General features: G+C 44.1%; 1 protein-coding gene across 3 annotated transcripts in view; it reads left to right on the top strand.

Moving 5' to 3' along the window:
• SSBP2 (single stranded DNA binding protein 2) overlaps nucleotides 1-19,875 on the top strand; it is a 189,873-nt gene that overhangs the window by 69,128 nt on the left and 100,870 nt on the right. For all 3 annotated transcript variants that reach the window (XM_083151850.1, XM_083151852.1, XM_083151851.1), the window contains exons 3-4: nucleotides 13,428-13,489; nucleotides 14,373-14,457. In XM_083151850.1, coding sequence (XP_083007976.1) covers nucleotides 13,428-13,489; nucleotides 14,373-14,457 — 147 coding nt within the window. The remainder of the gene's footprint in view (nucleotides 1-13,427; nucleotides 13,490-14,372; nucleotides 14,458-19,875) is intronic.

Below are 19,875 nucleotides of genomic sequence, written 5' to 3' on the forward strand. Positions count from 1 at the left end.
TTTCCATCCCTTCATGCATTGCACTCACTGGTATCGGGACTGATCATAGACTGACTCATGATAGACAGTCATATGGTCGACCACTAATGGTCGACAGGGTCCACAGGTCGACATGAAAAAGGTAGGCATGCATTTTTTTACAAAACTTGCAGCCATGTGCCGACAGGTGGTATTTCTTGCCCTACCATCCACTAGGGTGTGGAGGGAGAATAAAATAGTGCGCCGAGCGCAGCGAGCCATGTGAGGGGATGCCGTACACTTAAGGCCTCCATACACTAGCCGATTTTGGTCAGATTTCGGCCAGATCAGTCGGATCTGGCCGAAATCGGACCAAAATCGGCTAGTTTTGATGTCCCCTCAGATCCGATGCGCGGTCCCGTGCGCATCGGATCTGCATCGGGTGGTCGGACCTGCTGCACGTCCGACCACCCGACTTGGGACCTAGTGGGGCGGCGCGGCGGTGGAGGAAGCAGGGGGGGCTGGGGACGCTGCGGGGGACACAGGCGGCATAGAGCCGGGCAGGGGAGCCGGGAGCTGTCAGTACTGAATAAAAAAAAAAAGCCCATACAATGAATGGGCGGCCTGTGATTGGCTGAGCGCTCTCTCAGCCAGTCAGCAATTGGCTGAGAGAGCGCTCAGCCAATCACAGGCTGCCCATTCATTGTATAGACTTTTTTTTTCTAGCACTGACAGCTCCCGGCTCCCTCTGCCCGGCTCTATGCCGCCTGTGTCCCCCGCAGCGTCCCCAGCCCCCCCTGCTCCCACCAGCAGCCCTGCTCTGTAGCCCCCCCCCCCCTGCTCCCCGGGTTTTTTACATGTGATAAATCGAGACGATTTATCACATGTAAAAAATGGCACATCAAGTGCCAATCTAATCAAGCTCCCCCGGGGAGCAGCCGGGGAAGCTCAGGGGGAAGTCGGGGGCGACTTGTCCTAAGGACAAGTCGCCCTAGTGTATGGGGGCCTTTACAGTGTCCATGTTGACCTATGTTTTAGCTGCTTTGACCTGTGTTTGAGTTGCTTTGAGCTTAACATTTATAGTTTGAATCACTCCATTGACTCCTATTTATTCTATGTTTAATATGCTTTCCTTGCATTTATTCTGTGAAAGTACAAGAAAACTGGATAGGTGTGGATGAGCCTTTAATGTTTGATCCACAGTTGTAGACTGAATGCTGTGTGTATAGATCAATTGCAGAATGGGAGATGAGAGGCTTGTTCGTTGTAGTGTGCAACATGGAGTTCACGGGAAGATAAGAGGTAGAGTACATAAGGCCACTCTTTCATACCCTAAAGAGATAGACAACCTGAGCCAATTACTTCTACACTATATACCTTTAAGGAAGATAACCTTGTAGGAGAGTTCCTTAAACTTGGGTAATAGTGATATTTTATAAGGATATGATTACATTTTAACATGATTATACAGAAAGATCATGTAACTATTTTAGAAATATTTTTATAAAGCATTTTTCACAAATTGATTTCTTGAATTCTATAATCTGTATACATTTTAACATTTCCTATTACGATGTTAAAGTAAGACCATTAAAAATCAAATGTATTCCAAGCATTCTTTTAAGGGTCACATTAGAATTATCGGGTTAAAAAAAACTGCTCTGAAACTTCCCTGTCCAGGGATACCTGTGACTGGGTGGTTAATTTCATGATTATGTATTCATATTAGTAAATATAGATTTGTATTCTCATTGACTGGTATTGCCGTGATCTTGTTTCCGTTGGTTTGTCTTGATGACCTACAGTATGGTAATGAGTCCTAGTTAGTGTTGCTGATCAGGGGCCTTATAGATTTATACAATAGTACAACAGATCACAATAATAACTAGGTTCAAACAGGGGGGATATAATAAATATATAATATAGTAATTAAGGTTGAAAACAGACGTTAGTCCATCGACTCCAAACTATTGACTTGTAACCACTGACTTGAGTAAAGCCGGCCATACATCTACAGATCGATTGTCAGATCTGTCTGGTTGGAACAAAACCCTGGTAATGGATGAGCGCAAATGACAGTCGACTATTTGCTTTGAAATGCTGGAAAACTGCCAAACAGTCATTCAGATACGACAGCTCTCTTACTCCCCTACAATCTATACTTGCATCTCTACTCACTCACTTCCCTATATATCAGCTGTATTGTGCACTAAGGTTTGTGCTGTTAATTGTGCTCTGTTTTTGTTCTTCCGGCGCTGTTATGTCTAGTTCTGTTGTACTGTTCTTATGTGTTCTATATGTACAGCGCTGCGTACCACTTGTGGCGCCTTATAAATAAAAATATAATAATAAATACCAGGTTTTTGTTCCAACCAGCCAGATCTGATGATCAATCTGTAGATATATAGAGAAATCTATAGATAGATAGGTAGATAGATAGATAAATATCTATCAGTGCGGTCCGGCACTCACTCCATAGCGTCATCCGCCCCGGTGCCCATCCTGGTGGGATGGTTAGTCAAGAAAGGAGACTGGCACTTGTAGGTCTTGTAAAGAGTGTATTCAAAAAAAGTTCTCACATACACCTTGACGTAAATCCCCCCTGTTAGTGGGAGTCAAAGTGAGGGTAAAGGTAGAATATATAGAGAGCGCTGATGTTATCCACCACCTGATAGGTTTCCCCAATGGTATGTAAACAGATAACTACAACTGAATACAACTGGATGCAGTGCAATTTGCAGTTTTATTAAAATTCTTCTTTAAAAACTCGCAGTTCACGTCTGATCATTCTTATCCAGATGAACGTTCTAACCCTACGCGTTTTGTCTTTAAAAAGACTTCATCAGGGGTTCAAGCTTTGTTAAAATCCCCCACTATAAGAAACAGACCTTCAGGGCAGTTTGTTTGTTGTTTTGCCACAGCATTATGCACGATCTCCAGCGCAACTTTAGTGTCAACTTGAGGCGGAATATAAACTGCCATCACAATTACAGCAGTGAATTCCCGCGGCAGATAGAATGGCCTGCATTTCACGAATAAGAATTCCACTTCTGGTGAGCAAAACTTTTCCACAATGGAGGCATTGGAGCAGTACTTGTTGTGAATGTACATGCACACGCCACCACCCCTGGCTTTACCTGAAGCAGAAGTTCTATCAGCTCTAAACAGGGTTCTATCAGGTAACAGAACCCCATTATCAGGAATGATTGAATTAAGCCAGGTTTCAGTGAAGATGGACACTGAACAGGAATTTAAAAGGCTTCCACTAGCCATGCTGAGCAGGAGCTCATCCATTTTATTTGATAGAGAGCGGACATTTGCAAGATAAATACTGGCCAATGGGGGCCTGAATGGAGCAGATTTTAAGTCCTGCAGCACCCCTGCCCTCTTACCCCGCTTCTGCCTTCTTGCTCTGCGGGCATCTCTTTTGAACAGCCGCCGTTGCCTGTGCCTCCCATCTCCCCTCTGCTGAACGCCTTTTTCCTCTGCATCCAACGCCGGTCTCCAGCCACCGCCACCTGTGATGACGTCACTGGCCGCGACGGTCAGGTGCACTCCCGACATCCAGCCTGACCCGGCACTCGCGGCACCGCTGAACGGGGGTTCACCGCCGGCTCCACTGAACGCAAAGAGTTCAAGCCTGGCATATTGTATGCGCCCCGCCGCCCCAGCAAGGAGTATCGCGGCAATCAGGACCACCAGGTACACGCTACACTTCTCTTCTCTCCGTGACCCCAGAGCCTCAGCACCGTAGCGCGCCGCCATCTTGGATCAGCAGACAAAATGCTACAGAAGAAGTTACAGATACATACAGAAGTTCCATGTAGAAGTACAATATTATATACAAATGTCAAATATACATACCATATGGGCAATGAATCAGAAATATGATGCACATGGAAGGATTTTTTTTTTTAAATATCCAACTATCTAAATAAACATTATTAAAAACACATTATAATATATCCCTTTAGGGGAATCAAACATGGGAGTGGGGGTGAGCATGTGAGAAAGAGGAAGGACTGGAAGAGATTGATGATTTACATACCTACACTGCAGTGGGGTAACCCATAGGTCAATTAAACGATGCTATGAGAGGTGTGTCTCAAGAAGATTTATCTCTTCAGTTTCAAAAATCGGCATGTGATGTAGGGAAAACTCTATGCCTATAAAGTGAACATCGGATATACTTACATTTATAAAGAAGGTACATATATATATATATATATATATATATATATATATATATATATAGGAAGCACTTACCCAACCTTGCAGTAAGATAAGAGACAGACCAGCACTCAGCAAATAGATGAAAAAAAATCCGTGTATTCAAGTTGTATCACAGCATAGTACAATAGGTTAATACAACATCACAGCTGACCCGACAGCTGTTTCAAACTGGACCATCCGTCCACCCCTGATGAGAGCTGGACGGATGGTCCAGTTTGAAACAGCTGTCGGGTCAGCTGTGATGTTGTATTAACCTATTGTACTATGCTGTGATACAACTTGAATACACGGATTTTTTTTCATCTATTTGCTGAGTGCTGGTCTGTCTCTTATCTTACTGCAAGGTTGGGTAAGTGCTTCCTTTATCTACTAAATTGGACCCTGCACCAAAAAACGTTACCATATGCTACAGAGTGCCGTTTTGAGAACCCCTTGCTATATATATATATATATATATATATATATATATATATATATATATATATATATATATATATATATATATATATATATATATATATATATATATATATATATATATATATATATATATATATTTTGTAGAGAATTAAAGAATTGAAATTCGGAACATCAAAAATGACATACCAAAATAAATATACTGGGACTCAAATAATCACTGAGTGGATATCCCGAATGAAATCGCTGCCTGGAGAGTAAATATAAAGTGGATGATGGCCCAGTGTCATGGCGCTACATAATCTAACAATTCAATGATAATAGCCCTTGAAGCATGAGGGATTTGGCAACAAGGAATACACATTGTAACCGACATAACAGTCACAAGATAACGATAACAATAAGACCCTAGGTCCTTTTGGAAATACCTCTAAAAAGGAGAGCAAACTTAGCGAGCCATATTCAGAAGGGATCTAGGCTATAAAGTGCCCAGGCAGAAGTGTAATATACAACTAATATACAATACATTCACAGTGTAAACATACAATGTAATATCTCATGTAGAGACCTACCTGAAAAAAACTAGAACTTCTCCAAGTATCTCTCAGCCAGTGTGTAACATCTAACCAACTTCTATAATGGTGACTACATGAGGTCACTTCCAGTCCAGACATTAAGGTAAAATTACAAATAATGCCCTAATGGTCAGCAGAATAATATATAAAATGCCTTTCTGAATGCCTTTCTGCTGTTTCATCCTGGATGTCATCTCGCCACCTCAAACTTAATATCTCAAAAACAGAATTAATTATATTTCCGCCAATAAATAGTAGTTACCAACCTGATATCTCTATCGCTGTTGAGAAGATGACAATTACTCCTACCTCTCAAGCTCGCTGCCTAGGTGTTATCCTTGACTCAGAACTTTCCTTTGTACCCCACATTCAATCTGTCTCAAAATCATGCCACATGCACCTAAAAAACAAATTTAAAATTCACCCTTACCTTACACAAGACACTGCAAAAACTCTAATCCATGCTCTCATCATCTCACGCATTGATTATTGCAATAGTCTCCTTATTGGCCTTCCCCAATACAGACTCTCACCACTACAGTCCATTATGAATGCAGCTGCAAGGCTAATCTTCCTAGCCAGACGTTCGTCTGCAAAGCTACTCTGTCAGTCACTTCATTGGTTACCTGTATTCTACCGTATTCAATACAAAATTCTTCTACTTACACACAAAGCCATAAACCAAACTACACCAACATACATATCTTCTCTTATCTCAAAATATCATCCAACACGACCTCTACGCTCCTCCCAAGATCTGAGTCTCTCATCCACACTCATTACCCCCTCCCATTCCCGACTGCAGGACTTTCTTCGTGCTGCACCCACTCTGTGGAATGCCCTCCCAAGCACAATAAGACTCTCCTCCAGTCTCCAAACCTATAAGCGTTCCCTGAAGACTCATCTCTTCAGGCAAGCTTATCAAATACCAGAACCAGTCATAGAACCTTGCGTTCTGGTGAAATCGATGCAATAAAGAATACAGTATCTATCCTTATGTATCAATGCCTATTTCCCTATAGATTGTAAGCTTGCGAGCAGGGCCCTCCTACATTTTGACTGTCTGTAAATACCCTGTTTTGTTGTATCGCTGTCTGCTATTGTAAAGCGCAACGGAATATGCTGCGCTATATAAGAAACTGTTAATAAATAAATAAATAAAAAATGCTATTTAGTGGTATCGCATAGAGTAAATTACAGACCTTTAAATAGGTGTGTACTGGCTCAATTACAACTTAATAAGCCGGCATGCGTTCCAAATTTTGGGTCACCGTGTGGTGACTTCCTCTTCCTCTGTGTGGGTGATCGCTTCACAGAACGGCTACTGTTTCTCCACAGCTGACGGCGTCCGTCCCCCCCCTCATTATAGAGCGATCACCCACACAGAGGAAGCGAAAGTGGAAGTCACCACATGGAAGTGTGGGTGACCCCCAATTTGGAACGCACACCTATTTAAGGTCTGTAGTGTACTCTCTCCCATGGTTCCTCAAACTGCGGCCCTCCAGATGTTGTGCAACTACAAATCCCAGCATACCTTGCCACAGTTATAACACTCCCTTATAGCAAAACTGTGGCAAGGCATGCTGGGATTTGTAGTTTCACAACATCTGGAGGGCCGCAGTTTGAGGACCCATGCAAGTCTATCCGATACCACTAAATTGTGTTTTTTGTAGATTATTCTGCTGACCATTAGTGCATTATTTGTAATTTTACCTTACTGTCTGGACCGGAAGTGACCTCATTTAGTCACCAGTATATAAATTATCAGCATAAGCCACAAAGCCTAGAGCAGCACACCAATGAAAAAACTCAACACTAATATTTATTACCACTTAAGTTGCCCCTGGATTGGTTTGGCTGGATAGCTCTGAGATGGCACATTATTACATTCTATTTAACACAAATGTTTTCACTAACACTATTTCTTTAATATTCTAATTATATTCATTATTTTACTTTCATGTATATAGTTCTGGCGTCTTAACACTAACATTTTTTAACACTTTAGTTTTTACCCCGGTGTTCATCTCCAACTTTCTGGCTTGTGCTGATTTTTTTTGGGGACCTACATATAGCAATAGGTACTCCTAATAAACGGAGAACCCTTGATGACGGCTTGGGGCCTTATTCCGACATTTAAGCAAATACATGTAACCAAGATTTCTGAATTCTATAATCTTATAGCATTTAAATATGGTTACCAGGGGTTAAAGTGAGGGGGAACGGGGTGGAACTGAGTTCCACCACCTCTAATGGTAGGGGGAACTGAGTTCCACCTCTACCACAGTCCTGAACAGTAATTCCTACAGAAAATCCTGTCCCAGTGGCTTCTTCATCTGGTACAGCGTATGTAATGTAAAGTGAAGAGACACTACATGCGGTGTAATGTGTATACAATTGTGCTACTGTGTGGTAGGGCACAAATTCCCTGGCACTGGTCTAGGCTCCACCTAATGGGGGTCGGTGTTAGGGGAACGGAGTTCCACCACCTCTCCAGGACCACTTTAAGCCCTGATGGTTACTGATATCATTCGGAAACCATGTATTTTTCTCTTACTCAGACAGGGTAATGGCAGGTTTGCATGGTCACCCATCCTGGGACCATGGGGGTGTGGTTCATTCCTAAACCCAGGTAACTTCTTGTATACTCATTCCCCTCCTCTTGACGCTCCATTTCACTACAGGGTACTTGTGTACTACAGAAATGAATAAATGTGAGTGTCAGTAAGAGGTTACTGCAGAGTTTGGCATATGGAGCACTGTGCGTTGATCCAGTGCACATATGTGTGGGCAATGCTATAGATCACCTTCTTTCTAGATTTCCAACACACACTGATTCTTGGTACTTCTGTGTCGCCGCCCCCCTTAGATCCAGTGAGACACCTGCTTTCATTTCAACTCCCGACAATGGTATCTTATCACTGGCATTTCTAACGGGCTGTATAGATCACAGAACCTGCCACAGTGATAAGAGCAACATGTTCTACATTATTAAACCATTGTCTGTAATGAGCAGTCTATTCAACTGTAACTATTAAGCATCTGTCCGCATAGATCAGCAACTTGTAAGTGCCAAATTCAATCCAGACATGACACTTAGCATTATTTATATGGCTGAGAGGTGGGTGCTGAATTAAGAATACAAAGCTGAGAGTTGGGTGCTTGGCGAGCAACTTGTTATATGGCTGGCGCATGGAGCACAGAATGCTTTATTCCTTACTGTCCCCATCTGAAAGCAAGTAATGGAGGTGCATTTTATTAATACAAAATAAATAACCAGATCAATAGATATGTTGTTTTTTTCTGGAACAGATTTTAAATGCAGCTATAAAAAAAAACAGATTCTAAAACAAGGAAAACACATGTTACATCTGCCCCCCCCCCCCCCTCCCTGTAGTGCACATGGTTTTGTCGATTTGAGAAGGAATTTGCCTTTGCAAGTGAACCAGAATAAGGCCAAAGATAATGTTAATATAATTGGTAAGTATAATAGCAGATCAGTTGAAGGCAGCCGCTAGAATTCTTTGAATTAACCAGTAGATTTAAAGCGTCAATCATTTAAAAGGCAACACTAACTTGGTTTTACTATTTCAATATTACCACTTTAAGTCAAGTGGCTAATTTGCTAAAACCTTGCGGCTACCTGTACCAGGCTTATTACATTTGCCCCATAGAGATTATTGTGTATTATTGTAACCTCTAATGTTTTTTTAATTTCTCAAGTGTGGGAATCCTGTTTTTATTTTAGTGAATAGGTTTCCCACTTGTTCCCATAGTATAAAACATGACCTGTTGGGAGCTAGAAGAACAAACTGATCTATAATTACTGTGTAGTGCTTTACAAGGTGGTGATAGAAATAGACACATTTATTCATGCAGAGACTCCGTTCCCTGTCTTCGTGCTTCAGCTGCGTCTGTTATAGCTAGAACAGACTGATATAATCCTAACCAGTTCATCTTAGCATGCATCCTTTATTTTTGCTTACAGCTTGTTTTTCTTGCCTTACAGCAGATGGGGCAGCCCTTGGGAGAGCACATCAAGGGTTGCGCGCTACAATAGAACATTTAGAAGTGCTGAAAATACATAAGTTGGGAAAAGTGGTTTATGAGTTATTAACAGTGAGGTTGAATTACCACAGCTCCTGCCAGCATTAATCCTCACACTTTATGATATTCTCTGTGCATTCATCCAAAAGTAACTGTTAACCGTATTGGTCTGCAAGAGGAAACCTTACTGAGTAGCAGAACAGTTACAGCAGATCGCTTTATGGGGTCCGTAAGTAAGTTCCCACATTATGCAGCAGCGGTCTTGTGGGAGTCGCGGAAAATGTAGACGTTCGATTCCACATCCTAAAACAACTGGATGCCTGGAGATGAATATTATAAGCCTCCTAATTGACAAATGCCAGCTATACTTTACTACTTTTAGATTTTTCGTATACTTTTTAGAAATTTCTGAATAATGCTCACATTATTATTAATAATCGTTTTATTAGGTCATATATCATCCGGGTGTAAGGACTTCTTCCCCATTACTTGTGCGTTTTTTACTTTTTTATTTGTTGTTAAGAGTTATATTGTCACTATTAAAAATGTGTATGAAACTATAGGGACAGTGTCGCATTCACAATTCAAAATGTACGGAAACCTTGGCAGTAAGAGTTGGCTTGGATCCATGTTGCAAATGCCGGGTCGGATGCGGGATTTGGGTGTAAAAGGGGTATAAATGTTGCAGTGTGAAGCTGGCTATAAACACTGGGGGTTTATTAACTAAACAGCAGCTTTACAGTCTAAAGCTGCAATGCTATCAAGGGCAAAACCAAGTATGTTCTGCACTTCATATTGTTGCTGCTTTAAAAAAAATTAAACGCAGATAACTGGTGGCTTTGAAATGCTGCCGATTAATAAATAAGCCCATAATAATCATTCGCCCAGTTTGGATATTAGTAATTCATTTAGACTGATGGGGTCCATACACCTGCCGTGTATCAGGGAAATACCCCGATTTCCAGATCGTTGCACTGGGGGATCAGGGATATTGAACATGCTTAAAGATACTGATTTCCCGATTCCGGTGGGGATCGCAGAATCTGGACTTCTTAACATGCTAAATATCCCCTATCCCCAACAATTCATGATCATCGCTGCCTGCCAATCAGTGCATCCGGTCAGAAGAACTGCAAGTCGGAGGATCGCCAGTGCTGGTGTATGGGCGCCTTTAAGATTGTTGAATGAGTGAACAGTTAAATGACCATGCTCCAAACATAGGGCCTGATTCAGAGTTGATCACAAATGCTAAATCTTTCTCAAGTGGGCAAAACCATGTGCAGAGAGAGATTTGGGTGAGTTATTTTGTTTCTGTGCAGGGTAAATACTGGCTGCTTTATTTTTACACTGCCATTCAGATATCAGTTTGAACACACCCCACTGAAATCTAACTCTCTGCACATGCTATATCTGCCCCACCTGCAGTGCACATGGTTTTACCCACTAGAGAAAAATTTAGCTTTTGCGATCTGGTCAGAATTGGGCCCATAGCGTGGTTGCATTGTGGATGTGATTTTTTTTTTTATTGGATTTGTTTGGAGTAGAGTTGTATTCAATCGTGGTTTAACAAATATTAATAAACAGTAAAAACTAAAGGGGTGTTCACACGGTGTAATTCTTTTTGTTTGTGATTCGATCAAATGTGTTTTACTTGCCTTTCGATTAGATCCCGAATCGGGGTCAAATCAAACAACAAGCAAAACGCATTAGATTTGAACTATATAGTACAGACCTGTCCTTAACTCTTTATATTTTGCTTAATCACCTCTTGGCTGCTGCTGAACTTAATTCATTATTGGAGAAAGTGTCGCTATACATTGATAAGGATTGTCCCCAGGGCCGGTGCTATGCACCGGAGCGCCCCAGGTGGGGAGGGGGGCGCCTCGCTTGCTGTGCGATGCGACGCTGGCGGCCGCGACTCTCCCCAGGGAGGGGGGGGGGCTTGCCGTGCGATGCAGCGCTGGCCACCGCAACTCTCCCCAGGGAGGGGAGGGGGGTGTCCGGCGCCGTGATGTTCCGGGGGGGGGCTTGACGGGTGATGCAGGTCGCCGTGACGCAACGCTGCCCAGGGAGGGGGCGGCTTGCTGGGTGATGCAGCGCAGGGGGGACCAGTTCCAAACTGCCGCCCTCCGCAAATGCCTAAGGCTGCCTAGTGGTGGCGCTGGCCCTGATTGTCCCTTACTAACAGGTGGGATGTGCTAAACATTTAAATAGCAGAAAAGTGTAACAGGACTCCCAGCATAGGTAGGGACTCTCCTTTACAAATAACTCATGGAAAGTGTTCACTAATGCACATATTGTCTAACATATTCCCCCAATGTTTGCACACTCTACTTGGGGCACATTAATATGGTAGCCTTTCTGCCCAGCTGTGACTACCAACTATGCAGACTTGGGAAGCGACACTGATTGACAATCAATTTCACATGCTGTTGTGCAAATGGAATAGACAACAGCTAGAAATTATAGGCAATTAACAAGACACCCCCAATAAAGGAGTTGTTCTACAGGTGGTGACCACAGACCACGTCTCAGCTCCTATGCTTTCTGGCTGGTTTTGGTCACTTTTGAAAGCTGGCGGTGCTTTTACTCTAGTGGTAGCATGAGATGGAGTCTACAACCAACACAAGTGACTCAGGTAGTGCAGCTCATCCAGGATGGCACATCAATGCAAGCTGTGGCAAGAAGGTTTGCTGTGTCTGTCAGCGTAGTGTCCAGAGCATGGAGGCGCTACCAGAAGACAGGCCAGTACATCAGGAGACGTGGAGGAGGCCGAAGGAGGGCAACAACCGAGCAGCAGGACCACTAACTCCCCCTTTGTGCAAGGAGGAACAGGAGGAGCACTGCCAGAGCCCTGGCTGGAGTGTCAGCAGTTCCTGCAAGACGAAGGCATTGATGCTATGGACTGGCACGCCCGTTCCCCAGACCTGAATCTAATTGAGCACATCTGGGACATCATGTCTCTCTCCATCCACCAAAATGTTGCACCACAGACTGTCCAGGAGTTGGCGGATGCTTTAGTCCAGGTCTGGGAGGAGATCCTCAGGAGACCATCCGTCACCTCATCAGGAGCATGCCCAGGCATTCTCGGGAGGTCATACAGGCACATGGAGGCCACACACACACTACTGAGCCTCATTTTGACTTGTTTTGAGGACATTACATCAAAGTTCAGCCTGCAGTGTGTTTTTGTTGTAAAGAATAAAATATTTATATATATATATATATATATATATATATATATATATATATATATATATATATATATATATATATATATATAGTATATGTGACGCTACACCCGGCCGGCTTGTGGGTCCAGCTTGTGTTTTGCTCAGTGTCACTGCGTGCTTGTGCACTACTTGTGGCACACCATTTAAAAACCGCTGAGCTAGACTCCAGCTACAATGTAAATGGTTATCAGTGGGATTTTAGGCAGAAAGCGGCAATTAACCCATCACGTGCCTTTTTATTGTGCGCACACTGTTCATGATGTTCAATTTTTGATGCAGTTCTATAATTTTAGCGTGGGGGGTGTCCAGGTGATGGGAATCTTACTAAGGGATTAAAATAATGCTCCTTGGGCTTATGAAACAGCCTGTGAGATTCTGGCAAGTCTGCCCGTATTTTTTAAGTTGTGTTTTAAAAATACGGGCAGACTTGGCAGGATCTTGCCGGAGCATGCATCTCCCTGGCAATTACATAAGACCTGTATTTCCCATGGAAAATACAGCCATTCTGTTTGAAATGCTGTAGATAGCTCTGCAGGACCCTGATTGAATAACACCACTCCAACAAGACAAATTACTGATTGCTTACAGAGGAATTCCATTATCATTTTAAGGACAAACGCATTATTCGATGCCTAGAGGTTTGTAGAACTTTTATGGTATTTTAACAGCATATAGTACACACATTAGCTGGAATAAAGACTTGTACAGCTTGCACCTCTGGAGATTGGGCATTTATTAGCTAAAATGTGTGTGTGTGTGTGTGTGTGTGTGTGGCCAGTTTGTACTTTCAAGATTTCTGTACTTGTGGTTGAAGCTTAAGCATTTGTGGCACGGGGGGGGGGGGGGTAAACTTGAGGAGCATGCCCCTATGTCATACTGTTGTTCTGTCCTAGTCCAATCGGTTAGCTGCTCTGCTGCTTTTATTGTATGTGCATTGTGATCATTCGCTTTATTTCTCTCGTAGATAAGATGGGAGAAAAATATCACATTGGGCGAGCCCCCTGGATTCCTACACTCGTGGTGGTGGTAAGTATCTTCTTCCTTTCTCTGCAGGTTCCAGAGCATTGTCACAGTATGGGGGGCAGTTTTCAGTTACTTTGTGGTAAATACATTTAAGTCGGTAATTTATGATCAGAATTTAGATAACTGAACATCTACATCACATCTTAAAAAAAAAATTGTTTTACCTTTTTCTAACTGATTTTTAATAAAAATAAAATAAAAAATACTATAGCCCTATGTATTAATAATCACACAATGGCAGGTATTCAATGCGGCCGGCGAAGGGGTTAAACAGCGAGGATTGCGGAAAACCAGCGATCCTCGCTGTTTAACCCCCTCGCCGGCCGCTCGCCCTATTTAACGTTCTGGGGTAATCCTCGCTGTCACAGGATGGCGAGGATTCCCCCAAACAGCAAGACTCACGGCTAATGCAGCGAACCCGCTGTATTTAGCCGCGAGTCTCGCTGCTTCTGGAGCCGTATTCGACGATTCCCCCTCGCTCAAAAAACATAGCGAGGGGGATTTGGCGTATGAGACGGGGTGCGTTGAATACTGACAGGGTGAGTGGTGACAGCGAGCAGGAAGCCTGCTCGCTGTCGCCACTCGCCCACGGCATTGAATACCCCCCAGTGTCTGTCTCTGGATGGATACTGCACACATCGGCTAAACCTGGCCAAACGGACATGACATGAAAAGTCCTAACCATATAAAGTGTGTTCTACTGTATATTACATTAGTTGTATTGTAGCAGTTTATAAAAGGAGTTTAGTCTCATCTCTATTCAATTGCTGCTTCTCCAGTGTTCTCTCTGCATCTGTTCTATTCACTGGTGCAGCATATTGTCAGTATTAGTATATTGTGCCGATTTTGTTTTATAACAGAATATATTTCTGTCTCTTTCTTCCAGCGTGTTTTGGGATCTGTACTGTGCTGCTCCAGAGAGACGGGAAACCTGTGAACATTCAAGTGAAGCAAAGGCCTTTCATGATTATGTGAGTGGCAGATTCCTCTTGGTTCATTTGTGTAATACAGAATTGTGTTTATTTCAACCATTATTGTATGTGGATTTTGCTTGCCCCGCTTTACATGCTGCACTTTGCCTGTACCAACAATTGAAGTCCTTCTGTGACTTTCCAGCTGCGTTGAAAGGCCTGCCAGCCAGCCAGCCAGCCCAGGACTTGTAGTTCCACAAAGCTGGAGAACCACATGTCTGTTTATGCTGTGAATGATTGCTGGTTGACGTGACCTATGCAGTACTACTGTGCCCTGAGTAGGCTGTACAACTGATGTCATTAAGACTAGAATATACCAAGTAAATTGTATCTAGCCTCGCGTATCTAGGCTCATATTCCGTAAGGAGCGGTAGCCACCGAAACTGGTGCTGGCGGCTTCCAAATGTTGGGGCTAATTCGCCATGGATTGTTACTATGAGAATTCACAAGTGGACTGTGAGGATAAGCTGCCGCCCGGACAGAAATGGTGTGTGCAAACGGTACAGTTTACCCTTCGATATAGTCAAAATCAAATTGGGATCGCATAGACATCGAAAGGAATTGGGAGCATGTTTTTATGCTTTCTATCCTGATTCAATGCGCGCAGATGAAATCAAAAAGCCAAATAGTGCAGCAATGACTATATAGTGCAGATTGCATAAATTGTGTGTAAATAGCACAAATTTCATAGCAATGGAATCTTAGTTGAATAGCAAGGGGATCTCACCATGTGTAAGAGTAACAACCTCTTCGAAATTGTGAAAGAATTGCAAATGGATAATTAATTGCTGATTTTTTACAAATCCATGCGCAATTCCTGAACCATTTGAAAGGATTTTACTGTCTGTGAAATTGGTAGTAGATCTGAGGCTTCCACTAATCTGAGACTGAGACGTGCTGGAACTGGTCATTGCTGAAGTCTGAGACCCTCCTTATAAACGCCTGCGTTTTTTCCTGCCACTCCCACACAATGTCAGGTTACTACCCCCTAAACACTGTCTTCCGGTCAGTCCGACAGCAAAAGGACTATGATTACCATCCATACGCATATTCTGTCACTATTTCTCCTCACGCATGTGCAATTTGATGGGTATGGATGTGCAGTTGTATCTATAGCTAAGAACACAAGGACCGACCACCCAGTATACAGAAATGGATTATAATGTGTCACCGGCGCTCAAGCAATGTTGCACCCAGGTATGGGCATAAGCCATAACTCAGCCAACCTCCCAGACTCCTTTGAAACCAGCCAATGAGAGTCTGGGGTCGGGCTTAGAAAAGTGTGTGTTATGGCTTATACTTATACTAATTCACAGGTGCCACATGTCGCCTGATTTGTAATGCAGTGCTGATCTCTGGGGGATCCATCCAATACATTTATCACATACGTGATTACATGTATATATTTGCTGCAGCTAGCTACTAAAATCTTGAACATGGGAGGTTTATTTTATTTTTTTCACCACCCTGTATTTGCGGTCATTGTGGGATTTTAGGCGTAATGCACATGGTCATTTCTAGCTGTGTATAAGAATGTCTGGTAGGCTTGCTTGCCTTGCAGATAGAAGTAAGTTGGTGTTAATTTGTCCTCATTAGCCAGGAGGGAATGTGATACATATATGAGAGATTTAAATCTACTTTCCGGGACAGTTACAGTATCTTTGGCATAGGCGAATCTAGGGGGTGGTCCGGGGGTGCACAGGACCACCCATTAGCGTATTTTGTAGCTGAGGACCAGGGCTTTCCAACGAGCCAAGCCCCATGTCACTAGCCCCCTGGGAACCGGAGATACGGCCAGGCAAAGCTGGAACGTTTTCCCTATAGGATAACATGAGACCCGCTAATTCCGACCCCCACCCAGTTCAACGGCTGCCATTTCCCCCTGCGGCATCACTGAAGCTGGAGGTTGATCTCAGTCGAACCCAAATCGCTGGGCCTTCAATCTGATACCAGGCTGGATCCATATAGGTTAATTGGTTCCAGGGATATTGAGGTTAAACCGTTTTTTTTTTCATTTCTTAAATGTAATTTCATGACTGTTTATGTTCTTTGAGGGCAGATTTCTCTGGAACCAAACAGCCCAGTTTCACGGGACCAAAAGCATTCGAAGCCAACTCAAAAGTTCTTCAATATGATACTGGTCTCATGTAAATGGGTCAGTTGGTTCCGAAGATATAGCTGGTTGATTAAAGGGGGGTAGTGAGAGGGGAGTGGTTGTCTCTCCTCCTCACACCAGAAAATGCAGGCACTAGGCTGGTGTATAAGGGGTCAGCCTGGGAATGTCCCTGCATGATCCTGGGACCATATTCCCGGGTAAATCCCTGCATTTTCTGTGAAAGGGGTATTATTTCAAACAGCCGTGACCTGCAGTGCTCTGAATACAGCCGGGCAGCCCCCTGCTCTCTGCCCAGCTGTCAATGACTGTCACCCCTGCAGCTTCCGCTCCAATTCTTCTGCCCGCTTTCACCTCAGCCCGCCCCCCCCCCTTAATCATGTGGTGCCGGCGCCCGGCGTGCACCCCTGACGTCATGCACAACAACAGCACGCACAATGGGGGAAATTTACTAATATGGATTCGTAGAAAAAAGGTGTATTCGTAGGGAGAAATACACCTTTTTTTTTTTACGAATTTGTATTTTCGGGATTTACTATCCCGAAAATACAACAATTCGTAGTCCTAGGGATGGAACATTCGTATTTGTATTTACAAATACGAATGTCTACACCATCGATAGGATACGACAGGAATCACCATTCAAAAGAATGGTGGTTCCTGATTTACTAAGCAGCCGTATAGAAAATACAGCTGCTTTTGCCCACGGAAATACGGCAGAAAAATAGAACACCATTTTCCTGTCGTATTTGCGTTTTAGCCTGCACGGATCAGTCAGAACCGTGCAGGCTGCGGTGTAAAAATAAATAAAAATAAAAAAATAAATAAAAAAACGGCATGGGGTCCCCCCCACAGCCGAAACCAGCACCAGGCTGACGGAGCCTGGAGCCGGTAATTAAAAATCAGAGAACCCGACAAATAGGGGTTCCCTGATTTTTAACAACCAGCCCCAGGCACCTGCTCTGGGGCTGGTTCCCAAAATACGGGGGACAAAATGGCTGGGGGTCCCCCGTATTTTAAGAACCAGCTCCAGGCAAAACCAGCCAGCAGGGTAATGCCACAGCCGGGGTAGACTTTTTATGCAAGTCCCCCCGGCCAAAGCATTAACCCTACCGACCAGTCAGCCTGGCCAGGGGCCCTGGGGGAGTGGGGACCCCCCAATAAAGGGGTCCCCCCCCCCTCCAGGACTTACCTTACCAGGCTGAAGCCTGGTACTGTCCCCGATGCCCCTGGGCGGTGGGCATCGGCTGATTATGGTGTAAAAAAAAAGATAAAACTATTGTTTTTTACTGTGGCACTACAAGTGCCAGCAAGCTGGGACTTGGGGAACCACAAGTCCCAGCCTGCTGGGCATTAAAGGGCCCACTGGCACTTGTAGTTCCACAGTTAAAAAAATAGTACAGAAAACACACTGACACACATTTTAAATAAAAGTTTAATACACACATCACGAACACACTGATACTTACCTATCTTGATCCCGTCGGTAGGTCGCTGGCTCCAGTGTCGGCGGCTCCGGGGTCGGCGTCCTGTCTGAAGAAAATCCATGTTGGACCTGTGGAAGTAAATCCTACTCACCAGGTCCTCCATGGATGGTCTTCTGTCTTCTCTCTTCTTTTCCTGGACTAATTTCTTTATGTTGTTTCTTTTGTCTTCTTCTTTCTTCAAGCTGGCGGCTCCCGGGACTTTCAGAGCTGGAGAGATGTTGCCTCCTCGACGTCTGGACTAAGAATGAATTCTAGCCAATCAGGAGCCGACTTTACTGGCTCCTGATTGGCCGCTAGGCGTCTCCTGATTGGCTAGAATTCATTCTTAGTCCAGACGTAGAGGAGGCAACATCTCTCCAGCTCTGAAAGTCCCGGGAGCCACCAGCTTGAAGAAAGAAGAAGACAGAAGAAACAACATAAATAAATAAGTCCTGGAAAAGAAGAGAGAAGACAGAAGACCATCCATGGAGGACCTGGTGAGTAGGATTTACTTCCACAGGTCCAACATGGATTTTCTTCAGACAGGACGCCGACCCCGGAGCCGCTGACACTGGAGCCGCCGACACCGGAGCCAGCGACCTACCGACGGGATCAAGATAGGTAAGTATCAGTGTGTTTGTGATGTGTGTATTAAACTTTTATTTAAAATGTGTGTCAGTGTGTTTTGTGTACTATTTTTTTAACTGTGGAACTACAAGTGCCAGCGGGCCCTTTAATGCCCAGCAGGCTGGGACTTGTGGTTCCCCAAGTCCCAGCTTGCTGGCACTTGTAGTGCCACAGTAAAAAACAATAGTTTTATCTTTTTTTTTACACCATAATCAGCCCGATGCCCACCGCCCAGGGGCATCGGGGACAGTACCAGGCTTCAGCCTGGTCAGGTAAGTCCTGGACGGGGGGGACCCCTTTATTGGGGGGTCCCCACTCCCCCAGGGCCCCTGGCCAGGCTGACTGGTCGGTAGGGATGAATGCTTTGGCCGGGGGGACTTGCATAAAAAGTCTCCCCCCGGCTGTGGCATTACCCTGCTGGCTGGTTTTGCCTGGGGCTGGTTCTTAAAATACGGGGGACCTCCAGTCATTTTGTCCCCCGTATTTTAGGAACCAGCCCCAGAGCAGGAGCATGGGGCTGGTTGTTAAGAATCAGGGAACCCCTATTTGTCGGGTTCCCTGATTTTTAATTACCGGCTCCAGGCTCCGTCAGCCTGGTGCTGGTTTCGGCTGTGGGGGGGGGCCACACGCCGTTTTTTTTTTCCATTTATTTTTTTATTTTTTATTTTTTTTACACCTTGCAGCCTGCACGGATCTGACTGATCCGTGCAGACTGCTACAAATAATTCGTATTAGCAGCCGTATATACGGCCGCTAATACGAATTCTTACGACATCGGAGGGTTACAAAGCAGTCGTATATGACTGCTTTGTAAATGACCCTCCGGAACACGACTTTGCAAATACTAATACGAAAAACTCGGTTTTTCATATTAGTAAATGTCCCCCAATATTTCAAATGTCCACTCGGCTAGAGGGGGCACCAGGAGTGGAGTGGGAGCGTGCTCTCCTCTCCCCATAGAAGCAGCTGCATCGCTCTCCATCTCTCCCTGCAGCAGCAGCGAAGGCTCATATAAAAATTTACAGTAAGTGGCACATTTGGGGGCATTGCTTAAGGGACGCTACAAGTGGCGGTATGTGGGGGCATTACGCATAATGTGTGGCTTAATGTGTAAGGGGCATTACGGTGTGCAGCATAATGTGTAAGCGGCATTATGTGTGCAGCATCATGTGTAAGGGACATTATGTGTGCAGCATCATGTGTAATGGGTAC

The sequence above is a fragment of the Crinia signifera genome, chromosome 1 (genome assembly GCF_055691185.1).
Source record: "Crinia signifera chromosome 1, ASM5569118v1, whole genome shotgun sequence".
NCBI lineage: Eukaryota > Metazoa > Chordata > Amphibia > Anura > Myobatrachidae > Crinia > Crinia signifera.